Here is a 22,132-nt window from a genome sequence, read left to right as displayed (position 1 = left end):
GATAACTTGATAACGGAATAGTTGAATGAATTTTTTCGTAAAATATTTTATTTTAATAAAAAAAATATAATTTTGAAATATGTTGATATATGAAATGTATTTTTATTTTTGCACTTTATAGTTTCAAAATGATTGATGAATAAAAAAATATTTGACACTAAACATCCTAAAAAAATATTAGTAAAAATATTAAATTGCATTTGTTAACTTTAAAAAAAATTATTTTGAACTAAATTCAATTGACTTTTAAAGACTTTTGCCTACACCTAAATTTCATTCTTAATTAGTGAAACCCCCTAGACTAGTGTGAGAAGACAAGCATAACCTCAACTGCTATAACCCTAATTATTTGCCCACCTCTACCACTTTCATCTTCTCTCTTCTTCACATCTCCACCTAAATCCCTCAACTTTCCAAAAATTCCAACATTCCTCCACCTCCACTACCGCCGCCGCCGCGCCACCACCGCCGCTGCTTCCTCTTTCGTCTCCACCTAAACAATCTCTTTCTCCCGTGTTCTCTCTCGATTTTTCTCTTTACACCATCGTCTCCACATTGATCTGTACACCACCACCACCGTCGCCGCTCGTTGCCGCCACCACCGCCTCCTTCGTTCCATGTAAGGCTCTTTCTCTCTTTTTCGTTATCTTCGATTTCTCAAAAAAAAAAAAAAAAAAAAAAAGAATTCTGATATGCTCACCACCGCCACCGTCGCCGCCTCTTTCACTCTCTCTTACGTTCACCACCGCCGCCACCGCCATTGTCGTCGACTCCCCTCCCTCTCGTTCTTTATTTTTTCTATCGTTTTATGTATTTTTTGATTTTGAGTTTTATTTTTTCTCCAGATCTGAAAATACAGTTTCAGATCTGAACAGCAGCAGCGACATGACTATAGTCATATTCAAATATTCGAATATGACTGTAGTCATATACGAATATGACTATTGTTGAATATGATTGTAGTCATATTCGAATATGTTCTATCTTCTCGTTTGAAGTGGACTTGTACTAACAAGATTCAAATTGTAATTTTTTGTGTGGATGTTGATTGTATTGTTTTTGTAAGCAATAGGGAATCTTCGTTGTTTTATATAATTTGGTAAACATGACTGTACTACAGTATATAATCGGAATTTTTAAGCTGAAAATGTAAAAAAATTGCAATATAAAGAAAGAATATGATACAGTTAATATAGGCACATGTAGTCATATTCAACTATAGTCATATCCGGCGTCGTAAACCTGTCGAGAAAAAAAATCAATTTTTTGTTTTAAAAAAATTGAAAAAATATTTTTTTATTAAATAAATAGTAAAAAATAAAAAATAATAATGAAAATGCTAAATAAAGTCCGAAAAAAAAAATCAATTTGTTTTTGGGTTTATCTCAAAAAGGTCCATCACAAGGGCACTTAATTAAAAAAGGGACATCCAAATTTTTTGTGTTTCAAATATTTCCAGTTCATTCAAACTTATTTGCAAATAAGGAAAACCCTTTTATATATACCAAAATTACCCCAATCCCTTGAAACCCAATTCAACTCAAATTTCATGATTTACACCTCAATTTAGCCCAATTTCAGCAATTAACCAATTTTGACCCCAATCTTGACCGGCCACCACCACAGACCGTCGGTCTCCGGCGTTGACTTTTTTTTTTTGAAAACTTTTTTTTTCTGAAATTTTTTTCCGATAGGTCAACCGCCGTTGACATTTTTTTTTCAATTTTTTTTTTCTTAAAAATAATATTTTAATTACTGTTACTGACTTGGCTGCTAAATTACTGTTTCCAACAGTTATTTAACTGTCGGAGATAGTAATTTAACTGTTAATTGACCTTTTTTTTTCTTAATTTTTTTAATTAATATTACTGTCTTGGATGCTAAATTACTGTTTCCAGCAGTTATTTCACTGTCGGAGACAATAAATTAACTGTTAATTGACCTTTTGTTTTTTCTGAAATTCTGTTTTCTCTTAAGAAAAATTATTTTAATTAATATTACTGTCTTGGCTGTTAAATTACTGTCTCCAACAGTAATATTAATGTATTAATCAATTTTATCGTCTTGACCTGCAATTTTTTTTTCTTCGACTGTAATATTACTGTCTCCGACCGTAATATTACTATCTCATGCAATAATATTACTGTTTGGGACAGCAATATTAGTAATATTACTATTCGGGAAAATAATATTCATAATGTTACTGTCCCAAACAGTAATATTACTGTATGAGACAGTAATTTAACAGCCAAAACAGTAATATTAATTAAAATATTGTTTTCTAAGAAAAAAAAATTTCAAAAAAATAAAAATAAAAAATAGCTAGAAAAAAATTTCAGAAAAATAAGAGTTTTCAAAAAGAAAAAAAACTTCAACGCCGGAGAACCGCCCGGTCAACACCGGAATCTGGCAGGAAATAAAAGTTTAGAAAAAAAATATATTTTTTCAAAAAAATATTAAAATGGGGGTTAATGTGATATATTTGTTTAAATTCGGGGTCAATATGTAATATTAAGGAAGTTAGAGTATGATGGATGGAATTGATAAAAAAATATATTATGGAGGATATTTCACAATGTTATCGGAACCGGAGCAGACCGGCCGGTCATACCGGTTCGACCGAGACCCAACAATTAGGCGGTCCGGTTTGAACTCCAAACTCGGAGAAATTAAAAACCGGGGTCAAAATGAACGAAACCCGGAAACTGGCGAACCGGTTAATGACCCCGGTTTTTATCAAAAAAAGTATATGGTGGATGGATCACGGCCGTAAAGGCTGTTATGTGGGCGGATCTGGGCGGCGGTGGGTTGAATCCGGTGGTCAGAGGCTGGAGGTGGACGGATCTCGATTGAAAAGACTATATTAGGTGGGCGAATCTGGGCGGTGGTGAGCTGAATTCAGTGGTCGGAGGCCGAAATGGAGAAAGAAAGGAGAAAAAAAGAAGAGAAAAGAAGAGAAGGAAGGTTTTTAGATTTACAGAGGAGAGAGAAAGGAAGAGGAGAGAGAGAGAGGGGCTGCTGCGTGAAGGAGAAAGGAAAAAGAAAGTGGGAAGAGAGAGAAAGAGACATGTCAAATGAGAGATATAAAAAATGTTAATAAAAATATAAATAAAACAAAATGAAGTGAGATATATGTCATATGATATTAAAATGGAAAAGACATGTAAAATATATAAAAGATATATAGGAATACTGTATTTTTAAAGTTTAAAATTAATACAATAATTAAAAAAATTAATAAATTAAAAAAATTAAAAAACCTGGGTCGAACCCGGTTGAACCGGTCCAACCGTGACCCGAAAATCTATCCGATTTTTTGTCCGGTTCGGTTCTGATAACATTGATATTTCAGACTAGACTAAAGACATGAGGATGAATTTATTTGAAAGACTATTTTTTTTTGTGGACCAATGTGCATTTAAATCCCCTGTCATGTCCATTTTTGCCATTTCCCCTTTTTTTTTTTTTATTTGGTAGTAAATGTTTGGAATTTGGAAGCACATTTTTAGGAATTTGATAACTGTTATAGAAATAGAGAAAAAAAGAATATTTGAAACAAATTATGGTAATTAAGATAAGGGTGGTATTGAAAATAAAATTTCTAAAAAGTTAGCACAAAGAAAAATTTAAGAGGTGGATATATTACTATTTCTTAACTATATATATAAACTCAATTTCTTCACTAATGAGCCCAAAATATAAAGTCAAGGCCCATGGAAAGAACAAGTATGTTCTAGAAGATGTTTGAATTGTACAGAAATTTTAATTTTACCGAAATCTGTTTTGCTCTCAAAATTTCAGGAATGTGCAAGAATCGTCTGATCACCCATATAAATACGCGAGCTCCTTAAACCAAATTCCCATCGAAAATAAGAAACGAAATATCAAGAAGTTCATCTTACAGTATTATTTTTTGCATAAAATGTCTCTGATACCAAGCTTCTTTGGCAACCGCCGGAGCAACGCGTTTGATCCATTTTCATTGGATGTTTGGGATCCATTTCAGGGCTTCCCATTCTCCTCCGCCGGAGAAACAACCGCCGTGGCCAATGCTCGGATCGATTGGAAAGAGACGCCGGAGGCACACTTGTTTAAAGTGGATGTTCCTGGATTGAAGAAAGAGGAAGTGAAGGTTGAGGTTGAAGACGGGAATATTCTTCAGATCAGCGGAGAGAGAAGCAAGGAGAAAGAGGAGAAGAACGACAAGTGGCACCGCATCGAGAGGAGCTCTGGCAAGTTCATCCGCAGATTCAGGCTGCCGGAGAATGCAAAATTGGAGGAGGTGAAGGCGGCTATGGAGAATGGGGTGCTGACTGTGACTGTGCTAAAAGAGGAGGTGAAAAAACCTGAGGTCAAGGCCATTGACATCTCTGGTTAACTTTGAATTTTTTTGTGCAGCAAGTTCTGGATGTAATGAATAAAGTTGTTTTGATGCCAAGTGGAATATCAATATGTATAATAAGTTTTAAATAAGAAATTACGGTTGTCTTTTACATTAATTCATTTTATAGTTTATCATTTGATTGTTATCTCATTTATTCTCCGTGCTATTCACGTTTTAATTACAATGTTTGAGAAGACCGGAAATCGTATAAACACTAAACAATCACAAGGATTTAGCGGAACGGTTACAACGTACCATTCCAGTTGCAAACATTGAAATGAAAACCTAACTTTCAACTCATCACTAGAAAATATATGGAAAGTTAAACCCGCATCAAGAGATAAGAGTATGAAAATATGTAAAATTTCTCAATGGAACTGCATCGGCTAAATAATAATGCATCTATATCATCAATTTCGGTCTTATAATTCAGACAAAATGACAAACTATTATGCATGAGAAATGTGAATTAATGTAGCACAACTCATTATATCAAACTATTTTGAAGAACAAATTAAAATTTCTATAATTAGTATGTAACTTACCATAAGTTGACCCGACAACCTCGAAACAATCAATAAGATCACATAACTTATATTTATTAGAGATTGCACAACTTCAGACTCTCTATCAGTTGGAACAGCCGTGCATTATCTCCTCTCCTCAAAATTCTCAAACCCCAACAACTTGAAACTTATCATTCCTTATTTTTAATCTACAAATAATTATCTTTGATTATCTGTACTTGTGTATATATATGTCTACACAATGTAATCACAGAAGCATCAATAAAACATTAATTCCTCTCAATTATGTTACTTTACATGGTAATCAGAGCCCTTCTCTCACGAGATTTCTGATCCAATTTTTTTTCTCGTTTCTCTCGGCTTCATCCGATGACTTCTGGTTCTTCTACTCCCACCATTTCACCCTCCTCTTCTCCGCTTGTTACTATCAATGTTGTTGCCCAATTGCCTCTAAAACTCACCTCCCACAATTACTTCTCTTGGAAAGCTCAATTCACAGCCCTATTTTATGGTCTTGACCTTCTTGGCTATTTGGATGGATCTAATCCATGTCGCTCGTCTACTACCACTGCAAATGGTGTCCAAAATCCTAACCCAGACCATAATATTTGACGCCGTCAAGATCAATTGATACTTCATGCCATACTTGCCTCTCTTAGTGAGGCCGTTATTCCACTTGTCTCCTCTTCCAACACAAGTAAGGAGGCTTGGACTCGCATGAACCGTCTATACGCCAAGCGTTCAACATCTCATATTATTCATCTCAAAGACAAACTATCATCTATTACTCGTGGCACCTCCTCTGTAACAGGCTTCCTCCTCTCCGTCAAGTAGATCGCCGACGAACTATCCGTCCTTGGTGATTCCCCGAGTGATGCCGATTTGCTGGTCTACACAACCCGTGGGCTTGGATCTGCCTACAAAGAATTGATAACAGCCTTAAGGACTCGAGACTCGGTGGTTCCATTTGAGGAACTTTTTGATAAAATCATTGGTTCTATACTCACTTGACACGGGCGTAAAGATTAAAAATAATCAAGCGTGGGTATTTGTATTTTGACATTCCTTATTGCATATTTTTCCTGTTTCTTTAACATCTTGTTTGGTACTACTATCCGGTATCTTTCTTTGTACTCGTATCCCACTTTGCCGCGTGCTTCAGTGGTACAATTTTTCAATTTTAGCTCTTATACAATTGTAAAACATCGCTCAGGTACTGATATGAACCACGCCAACATGTAACGAAATCCAATAACAATATATGGTTTTGGAATCCCAAGACTCCCCAAAAAAATAAGTTTGTCGAACCTTGAACCAATGATTAGTAAATCACGAACCAAAGTTACAATGGATACAAAGACGCCACACCAATAATTCAACATGAATTCAAGAATCTTGACGATAAGTTTGATTGTTTGAACGCCACAAGATAACTTGATAAGTTCAAAAGCTCTTTCAAGATAGAAAGAATAATACTAATATCTCACAAAAAATGATACGAACCACGCCAACCTCATGACGAGACCCGATATCAGTACTTCGAATTTCAAATTCTGGACCATCCAAAGAAGGATTCAAAGAGGTGGAACCTCGAACGATTGCTTGCCTACAAAGAGGCAAGAACCTTGGTATGCGAAGACGCCACACTCAATTGCAGAAGATTGATTGATAAGTCGGGGGCGAACGCCACGAAGAACAACTCCGATAAGTTCATAACGCCACGGAGAACAACTCCGATAAGTTCATTTGAAAATAATGTGATACGGAACTGTTGGTGTAATCCTTGTTTTCATGTATATTATGGTTACTTGAAAAAGTCAATAAATAATATCTGTATGTTGCATGTGATATTAGACAAAGTCATTTCCTATTTCCTTAATCTTAGGCCAGTAGTTGCATTTTAGTTAATTGCACCAAAAGGCGAAATCCTTCGCCCCCAGAGCCCCCATCCCTTGGCTCGACAAGGATTGATGGAGGAATGTAAATCATGGTAACTCAACGGCCCGTTAAGGTAGCGGACCCGGACCTGGTGCCCACAAGGAACCAACCCTCATTGGAGTTGAAATTCCACATTACGGCTGCCAGGATTCGATCCTAGGACCTTGCACCAACTTACCACCTCCAGAACCAGTTGAGCTACACCCATGCGGGCGCATTTTAGTTAATTTTGTTCATGTATATATTCACCACTCAGAAGTTGATACGATCCGCACAAGCTCCAAGACAAAGAATTGGAAGAAGAGAAAGCGAGTGATATTAATGGAGCCGTTCGTGTTGGGATTGAAGAATAAAGGCTTGAATCAAGCCTTTGAGGAGTCCGTGGTTTGGAATTGGAAGAAAAGAAAGAGAATAATTCGTTGGACAAGTCGAATTCCATGCATCCGAGATTCTCGCCTATTCTGGCAGAGTTTACCATTCGAGTTATAACTCTCGCATCTGAAGTCCATTTAAGCTGATTCAAAATGATTCGAAAAGATAACTGAAAGATCTACAACTTTCATGTTTTGAGCGAAGAGATATTCGAAGTGGAACAATGTCGAAATTGAGCTTTAATTGCATGCACGTGCACAGCCCAATGTCGCGAGTTAAGAAGGGTGATCGAGAAGTCGACTTGAAGATCAAGTTATCTAATTTATTTATGCACGTTTTTAATTTAGTATTTATTATGTTTTTATTATTTTAGAGTCTTTTATGGTTAGGATATGCTTATTTACAAGTTATCTTATTATAGTTTAGGTAGGAGTCATTTTCCTCGTGAAAAAAGGAGTCTTTTTAGACCTTATAAATAGGTTGCCAATTTGGTATTTTATAGGACGAATTTTGATGATTTAATTGAGAATATTCTCTTTGGTTCTTTAAGAACTCTTCGAACATATCGGTGGATTCCGTTTGTTCACTCCGACTTATCAATCGATCTTTCACAATCGATTGTGGCGTCTTCACATACCAAGGTTCTTGCCTCTTTATAGGCAACGGGTCGCGGTTCCACCCTTTGAATCTTTGTTTTTGGATATTTTCGATCTTGCTTCCGCGTAAGGTATTAGGGTCTCGGAACGAGTTCTACGGGGTTCGTATCAGTTGGTAACAAGAGCCAACATCCAAAACAGGTTTCACCTATCTTTATCTTTATTTTTGAGTCAGTCTTGTTCGTGTCATCGTAGTTTTCTTTTGTCTTTTGTTGAGTCTTCTAGTCCTCTTTTCTCTTATTCTTCGTTCAGTTGTTTAGAGTTAAAAATAAAAATAAATCGAATTCTTGGTTATTTGTTTTGAGTTTCTTTGAGTCTAAGTCAGGTTTTGTCTAAAGTCCAAAAAAAAAAAAAAAAAAATCGAAATTTATCTTTTATTTGTAGTTTGTTAGAGCCCAAGTTAGGTATTGTTAGTGTCGTTACAAATAAAAAAGAAAAAAAAAATAGCTTTGATCATGTCCGAGAAGATCGGTTATAAAGAAGAAAGAATTGAGCAGCGTAGGATGTCGTCAATGGCAAAACGATTCCAGGAACTCCAAGATCGGATGGAAGGAATTGTTACCCAACTTAAGGAACTAAACAAAGATCAACATGTTCGAGGGCCATACCTACGACGTGATGTTCACCAACCGGTTCAACCTCATCGTGATAAGGAGGTTTATGGTGATGTAAGATATGGTGTGACTGCAGCAACACCAAGAGATGTTTATTTGCGGCGAGGGGCTCAGTTCGATCGACCAAGACGAGGTCATTCTGATTATTAGGAGCGAGAGTTAAAAGAAAGGAGATCGCCGAGTCGAAAATCACGGTGGAGCTCTTCATCAAACCGAGATAGGGAATCAATACCGAGAGAGGCCACATTCGATCCTCCATATGAGACTAAATAAAGAGGTTATTATTCTTCTCAATCTCGTTCAATTCATGATACTAAATGTTTTTGGTGTTTGGGTTTTGGTCATGTCGCTTCAGATTGTTTGGATAAGCCATTCATGAATTTGCGGTCGGACTACGAGGAATTGAAGAGAAAGGGTGATTCTTTATCGTCACTTGAAAAGGAAGATACTCGTCAAGCTTTTGAGAATCAGAACATTGTAGGCGATTCAGCAAGTGATAAACCGCTGCTTGAGGAAAAGTTAAGTGAGAATGTTGAGGTCGAGTCCAAGGGGGAAGAAAATTGCAAACCCGCGCTACCACTTGAAGAAAAAGAAGGTTCGGATTCGAGGACGAATCCTTTTGAAGAGGTGGAGAATGATATGATCCAGCCATGCATCGAGGTTAATGCCGAGCTGACCAAAGTGAAGACTCTCACTGTGAATGTTGATGATATTGCGGTGCCTAGAGAGATGCTTCAATCATTCTCTATACATAGGGCATTGGAACTTCAAGCTACAAAATACTCGCGTTCATATCCACTTCAATGGATGCTAGATAGTGTGTTTGGTGATGTGGTGCAGAGATGTGTAAGTTCGCTACCAAACAGAGAGATCGATCTTGTTTATACTCCTTGTGATATTTGTCCGGATTCGAGGACGAATCCTTTTGAAGAGGGGGAGAATGATACGATTCGCACAAGCTCCAAGACAAAGAATTGGAAGAAGAGAAAGCGAGTGATATTAATGGAGCCGTTCGTGTTGGGATTGAAGAATAAAGGCTTGAATCAAGCCTTTGAGGAGTCCGTGGTTTGGAATTGGAAGAAAAGAAAGAGAATAATTCGTTGGACAAGTCGAGTTCCATGCATCCGAGATTCTCGCCTATTCTGGTTGAGTTTACCATTCGAGTTATAACTCTCGCATCTGAAGTCCATTTAAGCTGATTCAAAATGATTCGGAAAGATAACTGAAAGATCTACAACTTTCATGTTTTGAGCGAAGAGATATTCGAAGTGGAACAGTGTCGAAATTAAGCTTTAATTTCATGCACGTGCACAACCCAATGTCGCGAGTTAAGAAGGGTGATCGAGAAGTCGACTTGAAGATCAAGTTATCTAATTTATTTATGCACTTTTTTAATTTAGTATTTATTATGTTTTTATTATTTTAGAGTCTTTTATGGTTAGGATTTGCTTATTTACAAGTTATCTTATTATAGTTTAGGTAGGACTCATTTTCCTTGTGAAAAATGAGTCTTTTTAGACCTTATAAATAGGTTGCCAATTTGGCTTATTTTATAGGACGAATTTTGATGATTTAATTGAGAATATTCTCTTTGGTTCTTTAAGAACTCTTCGAACATATCGGTGGATTCTGTGTGTTCACTCCGACTTATCAATCGATCTTTCACAATCGATTGTGGCGTCTTCACATACCAAGGTTCTTGCCTCTTTATAGGCAACGGGTCGCGGTTCCACCCTTTGAATCTTTGTTTTTGGATATTTTCGATCTTGCTTCCGCGTAAGGTATTAGGGTCTCGTAACGAGTTCTACGGGGTTCGTATCAGAAGTGAATAAATAACATGAAATATTTCAGACTCTATCTCTCATCTTCTTTCTCTCTCTCTCCCAAATTATTCTATTATTTGGTATCAGAGCGAGGTTAATCATGGACACACGAGGGAAAAGCAATGCTGAGTTCCGCAATGATATGAATGAAGCATTGGTCCGACATGAGTCAAGCACTGCTGAGTTTCGCAATGAGGTGAATGCCACATTGCAGGTGGTTTTGACGGAGCTCCAAGCATTGAGTGTGACTCGAAACGCCAACCAAACCCAAACGGAAATCAACCCTTTCACACTAGAAGGATCCCACCACTCGCACGCCGCTACCGCAATCATTAATATAGATCCACACCCCCAGCAACACCTGAAGCTGAATTTTCCTCGATTCAATGGGGAAGACCCTGTCTCGTGGATCTTTAGGGCTGAGCAATGCTTTGACTTTCAGAATATTGTAGCTGAAACCCAAGTTCAGTTGGCCTATTTCCACCTCAAAGGCATTGCTCTCCAGTGGCACCGCTGGCTAATGAAATTCCGGGGACCTCTTTCTTTGAGTGACTTCACAAAAGCCCTTCTCCTTAGGTTCGGACCGACGGAATACGACGACCCTTCGGAAGCATTGTCACGTTAAAAAAAAATTACTACAGTTGCTGCATATCAAGAGTCGTTTGAGAGACTTTCCTATCAAGTCGACAGGTTACCAGAGCAATTTTTTATTGGTTGCTTTGTTGCCGGGCTACGCGATGACGTTCGCCTAGATGTAAAAATTAAGCAACCACGAACACTCGCCAATGCCATTGGAGTGGCAAGACTGATCGAGGAACGCAATCTCCTCCAGATAAAAATAATGAATCCTAGCCGCCTTCCAGTATCTGCCACGCTGCCAAGGACATCCAACACTTCCGCCGGAATTCTTGGACCCAATCCAAATCAACGCTCAAGTAATAACTCAAAGTTTTCTTTGGTACCAGTTCATCGAATCACAAATTAAGAGGCTCGGGAAAGGAGGGAGAAAGGATTATGCTATTATTGCGACGAAAAATATTTCCAGGGACACATGTGCTCGCGACACCAACTCTTCATGATCGCAGATACATTAATGGAAGAGGAGGAAGCTGTAGACGATAACCAACAAGGTGTGGAGGTAAGTAACCAATTACTAGAGATATCTTTTCATGCCATTGCTGGCGGTGAACACCCACAAACCATCCGTGTTCTAGGCCTATTAAAGGACAAGAATTTAATGTCTTGATCGATGGTTACAACACTCATAATTTCATCGATCAAACGGTAATTTCCAGATTCGGGTTGCCAATCATAAAAGAAAAGAAATTTCAAGTGATTGTGGCGAAACGAGAAAAGATCGAGTGCTTAGGGCAGTGCCAGGGACTCACATTCACTATCCAAGGAATTTCAGTCACGGCAGATTATTATATTCTTCCCGTCGTAGCATGTCAAGTTGTTTTGGGGGTTCAATGGTTGCAGACCTTAGGTCCTATTGAAACAGACTACAAATATCTCACAATGACATTCAAGCTAGGGGGTGTCCATCGCACTCTTCACGGGGTAAGACGCGCTGGTGAACTTTCTAATATTGAGGTTTTGGATGACAATGATTTCACAAGATTACAAGGCACGGGATATTATTTCCAAATTATTTCTACCCAGAACGAGCCCCCATCACATCGACGACCACCACAAATGCAAAAGTTGTTGAATCAGCATGCTCAAATTTTCGAGAATCCAAGTGCTCTACCTCCGAAGCGCTCTCATATCACCAAATTCCGCTACAACCGAATACCGAACCAGTTAGTGTATGGCCATACCGATATCCCTACTACCAAAAGGCTGAAATTGAGCGAATGGTGGCTGAACTTCTCAGTTCTGGACTAGTTAGACCAAGCACTAGTCCGTTTTCTTCGCCGGTGTTGTTGGTCAAAAAGTCGGATGGTTCTTGGCGCTTTTGCGTCGACTACATGGCCTTGAACAATATTACCATCAAAGACATGTACCCAATTCCCATGATTGAAGAATCGTTAGATGAACTACACGGAGCAAAATTCTTCTCGAAACTAGATTTGAGATCCGGGTACCATCAAATTCGAATGCGAGCAGAGGATGTTTCGAAGACAGCATTTCGAACCCATGAAGGACACTATGAATTTTTGGTTATGCCATTTGGACTAAACAATGCCCCGACGACATTTCAAAGTCTTATGAATGACCTCTTTCATTTTTACCTCAGAAAATTTATCTTGGTGTTCTTCGACGATATACTGGTATACTCTAAGTCTTGGAACGACCATTTATCACATATACAAATTGTTTTTGATCTACTATCATCTAACCAGTTATTTGTCAAAGAATCAAAATGACAATTTGGAGTTACATAGGTGACATATTCGGGCCACATAATTACCGAAAAAGGATTGTCGGTCGATCCCGAAAAAAATATGAGCCCTAGTCTCTTGGCCAAAACCGACTAACACAAGAGGGGTACGTGGGTTTCTTGGCTTAGCGGGGTTCTACCGAAAGTTCATTCAACACTTCGGAGGCATTGCAACACCCTTAACAAATCTTCTGACCAAGGACCAATTTGAGTGGACCAATGATGCAAATAGCGCTTTCAACAAATTAAAGGAGGAGTTAACCAGTCCACCAACTTTAATTTTACCAAATTTTGCTAAAAAGTTTGTACTCGAATGTGATGCAAGTGGGATTGGCAACAAACGCGATTTCCATAGATTTGTGCAACGCGATGGTGTTTGGTTCCTTAATGAGAAGGTTTACCCGAGTCCCTCATCTACCTTGCTCCCATCTATACTGGCGGATAGTCACTCCTCTCCGTCATGTGGTCATTTTGAATTTTATAAACATTACATCGAATTAGCAGAAGCTTTGCCTGGCCAAATATGCGGCAAATGGTAAAAGAATTTCTACAAACTTGTGAGGTGTGCCAACAATGCAAGACTGATTGCAAGAAACCAGCGGGCCTGCAACAACCTTTGTCAATTGCCACCCAAGCTCAAAAATTTCGATGGACTTTGTTGAGGGGTTGCCAACCTCTAATGGATATTCGGTCGTCATGGTTGTAGTAGACCGACTCTCTAAATATGCTCATTTTATTCCTCTTAAGCACCTCTACACAGAAATCACAGTTGCAAAAACGTTTGTCTCTAATGTGGTTAGGCTCCATGGAATTCCTATTTCAATTGTAAGTGATCGCGACAAGGTCTTCACCAGAACTTTTTGGAGGACCTTATTTCAGCTGCAAGGGGCTAAATTAAATATGAGCTCAAGCTATCATCCACAAATGGACTGCCAAAGAAAAGTTGTCAATCGCACCTTAGAACAATATTTGCGTTGCTTCGCCGGATTACAACCTAAGAAATGGGTAGAATGGGTTCATTGGGCAGAATTCAGTTACAACACATCCATTCATTCCTCCACCAAGATCAATCCGTTTGAAGCAGTCTGCGGAGTTCCTCTTCTAAATTTTCTTTCCTATATACCAGGCACATCGTGTGTTCAAGCGGTGGATGACTATCTCAAAGACCGCAATGCAATCTTGAAGGAGTTACATGAAAACCTTCAGATAGAACAAAATCGAATGAAGTGCCAACTCGACCAACGACGCCGAGATGTTCAATTTAATATTGGGGACTTTGTGTTCGTGAAGTTACAACCGTACCGCTAGACATCTGTGGCTTTTCGGAAGTCCTTAAAACTTTCGCCTCGTTTCTTTGGTCCGTACAAGATTGAAGATCAGATTGTAAATTGGGAGTGTGTTTACGGGATTGAAAGTAATTTTGAGATGTGATGTCTGGGGGTTCAGGTGTGAAAAGTGAAGTGAGGATTGGGGATCTGAGAAATTTTAGAATTGGGTTTAGATTGGCTGATTTCTCTTGAGCTCGACATTCGACGGCCACGTCGGCATCACGTGCGCCACACGTGACAACTTGACAGAAGAAGTTAATAGCGGAACACAAATTGTTAAAAAATGGCAAGTTTGAGGACATATTTCGTGAATGCAAAAGTTTAAGGACAAAAATTATTTTAGTGGTAAAGTTTAGGGACATAAAATATAATTTTCCCTCTCTTGCGCAAGAATTTGGGTTCCATCACTCCGATATCCACTCAACTTCCACCTGTGTCTGATGATTTAAAGTTGTGGCTACAACCAGAATCGATTTTGGCTCGACGTGTGATTAAGAAGGGAAGGTATCTGCCTCGCACCGAATTTTTGGTAAAATGGGTTGGGGCACCAAGTGAAGACGTGACCTGGGAAAACGCCCGGCAATTCTCCAAGGCATATCCAGATTTCTCTGTCCTTGAGGACAAGGGCAATGTGAGGGGGAGGGATTGATACGGAACTGTGGGTGTAATCCCTATTTTCATGCATATTATGGTTACTTGAACAAGTCAATAAATTATATATGCATGTTGCATGTGATATTAGGCAACGTCATTTTCTATTTCCTTAATCTTAGGCCAGTAGTTGCATTTTAGTTAATTGTGTTCATATATATATATATATATGCACCACTCAGGAAGTGAATAAAGAACATGAAATATTGCAGACTTCTATCTCTCATCTTCTTTCTCCCAAATTATTCTATCATAATGGTTCTTGAAGAACCGAAGAGACACACTTACATTGCTGTTCTTACAGTTTGATCCATTTATATATGATTCAATGCTCTCTAATCTATGGAAATAAACTAAGATCATGGAATCATTATTCAACTAATCTAATTAGTCACAAATCAATCAATCGAATTAATATTTATTGAATTTAAAATAGGAAAGCTTTTAAATCACTGTCTTGATCTTTCAAGGCTAAAATGCACTAATAAAGAGCCCTATAAACTCTTAAAAATGTGTGTTGTGGAGATCGTGAACATTCTGAATGCTTAAAATATGTGATTGCATCAATTAGAGTATTCCAAGATTTATATCTTTGTGATTTAAGCCTCTGAAATGTGATCCGGACCAATTTCAAAAATTTGAATAAAAAACCTTTGAAATACTTGATTGCTTGATGTGATTAGGATCACATCATACTCCCTTTCTTCAAATGATTGGCCCTCGAATTCGATTCCTATGAATGAGTGTCTAATATTGAAAGCGAATCCATGAGGCTGAAAGGTCTTGGTTGAATTTGGTAATTCTCCTTCTTTCTTTTACGAAAAATTAAAAAATGAAATTCCTCATCCGATAAACAAGATCAAACTTTCCTTGTTAGCACCCCGACCTAACGTTTATATAGAAACACAAACCGGAAGTATGGAACAACCATCTTGACCGAATGGCGGGATAATTACACTTTTCGTCCCTATACGTTGCCACTTACACGATATTTATGTGATATTTAATATTTTATTTTGATATTTATCTAAATGTATTTGCTTCAACCATATGTATTAAATTGTTGTGAACTAAAAAAAAATAATTTATATATCTAATTGCCACATGTCATTTTCTAAATGGACACTGAGGTGATTAAATTCACAACTCATATTTGATATTTTATTCTCCATGATGTATTTTTACATTCCGAAAGATGAAATATCAAAATACAATCCTCATTTCATAACTCTATTGGCATTAAAAAATACTATTTTTTAGTATGAAAAGTAGTATTTTGCCTCATGCGTTGCACGGGTGGATATTGAGAAAAAAATATAAGATAAGCAAAATTAGAAATTAGTAAATATATATGAAATCTACAATAGCAAAACAATAGAACACCGAAAATGTAAAAATTTCACTAGTTGCAATCATAATTTATATATCTATTTTAACAGTAAAATTTAATACACATACGTGTGCTATAAAAAATAAGAGAAAAGTTGGTGCTGGAAGGGAAAAAAAAAGAAGAAAAAAAGAAAAAGAAAATAATTAAAAAGGAAAAACAAACGTGAAATAAATAATTTAAAGTTTATCGTGTTTAGTGGGGAAGGGAAGAAAAAAAGAAAAAAACAAAATAATCAAAAAAAACGTGTCCTATAAAAAAGAAGAAAAAAATTAGTGCTGGACGAGAGAAAAAAAAAAAGAAGAAAAAAAGAAAAAGAGAATATTTAAAAATAAAAAATGTGAAAAAAAAATTGACCGTGCGTGTTTAGTGGGAAGGAAAAAAAAGGAAGAAGAAAAAATGAAAAAGAAAACAATTAAGAAAACAAAACGTGTTCCATAAAAATGAAGAAAAAATAAATAATTTTGAAGTGCTATAAAAAGGGAGAAAATGAAGAAAACAAATATTTAACAAAAAAAAAAACCTGCTTTTAGGGTTTAGGGGCAAACCTGTCTTTTATATATAAAGATGGTGGTTAAAGGTTTTGATAGTCCATTTAATAACCCCACTCGAGGTGCTCTTACTTTAAATGGTTTACATTAACAAATACAATATCTATCAACAAATCAGTAATTTCTGCGATCCATTTTAAGTTATAAACTCACTAAGATATTTATATATTACATAAAAGACTACAATTATATGAGAAGTAATTGCATAGTTATGTGCGTGTCTTTTCATATTGAGAATGTTTGATGCAATATTGTGACTATGGATGAAAAAAGTTATCAAATATTAAGTCTCATTGTATACCAATAAAATATTATCTAACAAATAATAAATTATTGGTTATCATTTCATTTGGTACGATATTGGTACCATATCGAACTTATACCAGATTTACTACGATCCATATAGACAATCTATCATGGAAAAAAATATGTTTAGATACAAATATTCTGACTAATATTTAAAAGGGTTAATTGCATTTCGCCATCTAGACTTTGCCCGTTTTTGCACTTTACCACCTTAACTAAAAAAAGTTGCACGGTCGCACCCAAACATTCATTTTTGACGCACATAACCACGTGGAGGGAATATTCTGGCGAATCTTTCCAGTTTCTGGCGCACGCACGCTGCACATGCCAAAGTACATGGGCTTTTCGTCTTTTCCTTTAACATCCTTCTATATGCCCTAGCAGTCGTTGACTTCCCCTATTTCATTTCAATTTCACACCTTCACAAAAATCCCCTTTTCTATGTCAATGTAGGGCTAACATTGTCGACGATAAATTGCAATAATCTGAAGACCTTCTTAACTCTATCAGGACTTGGAAGTTAAGGGAGGGTAATGGCGTGGACGATTTTCGAAAAAATGCTCGCGAATATGGCATGCGTTCTTAGAATTCATATTATTTATTTATTTGATGTAAATAGTTGTTTTATGTATTCAATGTGGTTGCACATGGGGTGTTCTTGGATTTGTTTATAATATACTATAGTGATTTCTTTGTTTGTTTATAGTATTTTTTTGTATTGTGTGCACCACATTGGTTTTCTTTTCTCCAATGTGTTTATGCTAGCTTACAATACATGTTTGGACTACATTTAGTCTCCCACTTTGATTTTAGAACGTTTTAATTTTTTGTCCTTATTACCACATCATACATTTTTTTATCAGATTCACATGTTCGGAAAATTTATTTTATATTTTTTTTGGCAGGCCGCAATAGTGATTATTTCACAATAGTAATGCACCATTCTTGAAAAATTATGGATTTAGGTAAGATCGGTTATGTGGGTGAGAAAGTGAGTTATTTTGACTACTGTTGTTATGATGAAATGTCAATGACTGAAATAATTGAAATGGCAAGTAAATTAAAATTGGAAGAGTGATCATTAACGTCAATACTACTCGAATGGGAAGATTTTATCACAGTAGAAGTGCAATACAAGATTGTAGTGTTCTTTATTTAATGGATAATGATAATGATGCTTTGGAATTAGTGAACTATCTTGACAAAGACAGAGCCACTACAATTTATGTGAAGCACCTACAAGTAATAGGAGATGAAACTGAAAAAAATCAACCTGATTCCTTTGATTTAGATAATCTTCCATATCTAGATGAAACAGTAGGGTATGTGGGCGATGTTGATGAAGTTGATGACTTTAATGATGTATCTGAGTCTTATGTGCCTGAATTTGAGGTTCTTGGTAGTAATATGTATGTGAATCATATGACTAACATTTTTGGTGATAATGATGGTTTTTTTGATGTTAATGAAATTGGTGGTAGTGATGTACAGTCAGTTGGAGATGATTCAGAGCACTCTGAATTTTTGATTGATAGTGAGTTTTTTGCATCTGATGATGATTTTCAATATGATAACAATTTTGATCATGGGGTAGAGTGGGTTGGACTTAGGCTAGATGAAGAGGCTGATGAACCTAGAAGGTCTAGGATATTAAACAAGGGGAAAAATAAAGTGGTTGAAAATCAGATTGATGAAATTGCCAAGAAAGATCAATAGAAACACCACAACTTTCTAGTTTTTAATCCAAAGGTAGACATGGATGATCCTAACTTTCAGCTTGGTGTTTGCTTCAATGATGCACAGAGTTTTAGAGATGTCATAAGACAACACTCCATAGTTAATGGTAGGGACATAAAGCTGAGGCTTAATGAGAACTATAAGGTTCAAGCCATATGCAAACATCCAAGTTGTCCTTGGCTAGTCTATTCTTCTCAAATGAGAGGTGAATCCACCTTTCAAATCAAGACAATCAATGCAGTCCATGAATGTAACAGAAAGGAGATGGTGGCTTGTGCAACTTCCAAGTGGTTGTCCACTAAATATGCAGACAAAATAGTTACTGGTCCAAGATGGCCATTGGACTCTATGATGATTGTGGTCCAAAATGACTGCAAATTGTTATTTAGCAGACACCAACTGTACAGAGCAAAGAAAAAGGTAATAGAGAAGAGTACATGGTCTAATATTGCACAGTATGGACTCATATGGATGTATGCTCAGGAAATTAAAAAGTCTAGTCCTAGGACCACTGTTAGAATCAAATGAAGTTGTGAAACAGATCAACTGAAGTTCAAAAGAATTTACATTTGCTGGGATGCATTGAGACAGGGGTTTCTTGATGGGTGTAGGTGTTGGTCGAAAACCTACACGCAAGTGCACGTATCGTACAAGTAATATAGTGGACAATTAAGTCCGGATATCGAACCCACAGGGAATATTTAATTATCTAATCCTAGACGCTAAATTCTACCAATTATTATCAAGCCCACCCTACACAGTCGAATAAGGATTAATAAACTAAATTAAACTAAATTAAAAACAAGCAAAAACAAGAAAGCAATTTAAAACGAAGATTTAATCAAGATGAGCAAGCCTAGGATTTTATTCTTCCCCCTATGTGATTATTACTCCCCCAATTCCTTCAATTATGCAAGCAATTAACCCGGATTATTAACCTGAGATGCTAAAATAATCATAACCCGCTTCCGCGTGTATTACGATTCTAATACTCTAGATTCAATTACTATATTCCTATGCAATTAATTCTAGAACACAGCATTAAGCACAAATCTCAATAATGGCTACCTAAGAGATTAACTATATTCCTATGTTAATACCACAAAGGCTCTTCTACCACAGTTCTAATTATTAACCCGATCTTCCGATTCATGCGATTAACAATAACATAAAAGCGCATAAAGTGGCCAGTTTCATGAACTTAATAAAACAAGTAGAAGAAATATTCCGAAATTAAAACTTGCATAAAATCATAGAATTGGGTTCATAAATCCCGCATAGGGTTCCAAATAAAATCCTAGAAATAAGAAATTTAGCTACTCATGATTAAAGGAAAAACACAAATAAAATAAATCATAGACGATAAATCTATGCTTGAAGTCTTCGAATTCTTCGTCTTCGTTATTGCTTTGTTGCTCTTGAAATTGTGTAAAAGATCCCCAATTGTGTGCTTGGCTTGGTCTTATATAGGGTGAAGAACTTGGGGAAGAAGGCAGTTTCCTTGTGCAATTAAAATTCCTTTACTGCGCAACTTCGGAGTCTCGGACGGGGGTCTCACAATTTGAACTAAAACTGAGACGGGGGTCTCAGCTTTAAATCTTCAGAATTTTGATATTTTCACTTTTGACCCATATTTTTGCCAAAATTGCAGTTTTGACCCCATACTTTTCCAATTCTTCAATTTGTACCTAAAATACAATAAATCAACTTTTTAAGCACCAATTATCGTTAAAACACACCAAAAGCTCAAATAAAAAGATACGATAAAGTGTAAAAATACACACTTAACACACCCCCAAACTTGAACTTTTTGCTTGTCCTCAAGCAAAATTTACCAATAAGCAAATAACTCAACGATAACATCTCATCACATAGATCAATGACCAACTTCACGTTTTCAGAACTTGTAATTATAATGACAATTCTTAGGCATTCGCAAGCTCAAAATTCAACAACACTTAGTCACTCACCATTACCAAAAACCACAATTCATACAATTGCTTCAAGCATCCAATATTTGCAAATTAAAGATAGAAAAAATTTATACTTACATGCATTTGCTTGACTCCAAATACCCACCAAATTATTCTACTCTACTAATATCGAATATTAAGCTATTGGGATCATTGGGGCTTTGTGGCTTTCAATTGTTAGGCTCTTTGGTTCGAGGTAGGAAATATGGGTATGTGTGGCTATTCTTCTTGAATTTAGGTGATTACGCCAAAATTTGAAAGATAGGCGTTTGAAACAATGAATTCACCTCTACGGACTTTAATAAACTCGATTCTCAAAAGTTCAAAAGTGTCCACTTTTGCTTTTGAGGCAATGGATCGAGTTTTCAAAAATAATTCAACAACTAGTCCTTATTTCTCCCTTCTAGTCTCTTCTTCTTCTCTCTCTTTTTTTTTTATTTATTTTATTTTATTTTATTTTATTATATATATATATATATATAGAAGCATAGATATTTGTCTTCTTTTTTTTTTCTTTTCTCGTTTATTTTGTGTCTCTTTTTTTTTTTTTTTTTTTTTTTTTTTTTTTTTTTTTCGAAGAAGAAGAAGGACCTTATAAAATTTTTCGACCGAACTCCAAGGGGTAATTTTCAAGAATCTCCACCTATTCTACCTTACACATTGGCTAAAAGAAAGAACACCTTTTCTCCGAGGCTCAAATCAAGGTTCTAAGGATAATTTCGATAAAAAGGTCGGCTTGAAAGGCTCAAACGGTTCAAAGAAGGCCCAAATCATATCCCAAATCACTCACTACTCAATACTTCGTATCATAAATTTCCTAAGGTGAGTCTTAAAACCGAACATAGCATGATCTAGCACAAATTAATTCCAAATTTAAAATACAAAACATTCAACAAAAGCAATACACAAAATGTGATTCCTAGCAATAATTCGCTTCTAAGTTCTGTTGAATCGAAAGCTAAACAAACATCAAATCTTTATCACACAAAACAAGCAATTCATCATCAAACATTGATCATCTCTCATCATCATAAATCATAGATGCATTCGACTCAAGCAATTTTTTTTTTTTTTGTTTTTTTTTTTTTTTTTTTATATTCCGAAAAATGAGAAAAACAATAAAAACGAATAAAACCTAATGCATGCAAACTAAAACAAATAAGCACAACACCCCCAAACTTAAAATTTTCGTTGCCCTCAACGAAATTAGCACAAAGTTTAAGGATAGAAAACACCTGATTTAGTCGGAGTCGATGTGATCGGGGTGCTCCTCCCTAGCTCTCTCATGCTTCTCATCATCGGAAAGCTCTCTCGCTCCATCTTCATTTGGAATCGTCGATCGGCACGGGAGCTTGAGGCTTCGGGGTCGTCTCGGGCTTGAGGAGCGGCTTTGGAAGAGGAATCGTCGTTTTGGTGGCACTTTTCTTGCCTTTTCCTTTGCCTTTAGAAGATGAAGCTTCACTCGTGCGGCTTCTTTTGTTGGACAAGAAAGTTGGGAGAGA

General features: G+C 36.5%; 1 protein-coding gene across 1 annotated transcript; it reads left to right on the top strand.

Annotated features, from left to right (window-relative positions):
* The first annotated feature begins 3,866 nt into the window (after positions 1 to 3,866).
* On the top strand, positions 3,867 to 4,493 carry LOC105960444 (18.2 kDa class I heat shock protein). The gene has a single exon (XM_012984617.2). The coding sequence runs from the start codon at positions 3,923 to 3,925 to the stop codon at positions 4,376 to 4,378; it is 456 nt and encodes a 151-aa protein (XP_012840071.1). The 5' UTR covers positions 3,867 to 3,922; the 3' UTR covers positions 4,379 to 4,493.
* Positions 4,494 to 22,132: the final 17,639 nt, after the last annotated feature.

The sequence above is a fragment of the Erythranthe guttata genome, chromosome 6 (assembly GCF_056151865.1).
Source record: "Erythranthe guttata isolate IM_541 chromosome 6, IM_541, whole genome shotgun sequence".
Classification (NCBI taxonomy): Eukaryota; Viridiplantae; Streptophyta; class Magnoliopsida; order Lamiales; family Phrymaceae; genus Erythranthe; species Erythranthe guttata.
This window is presented reverse-complemented; position numbering and strand designations above follow the sequence as displayed.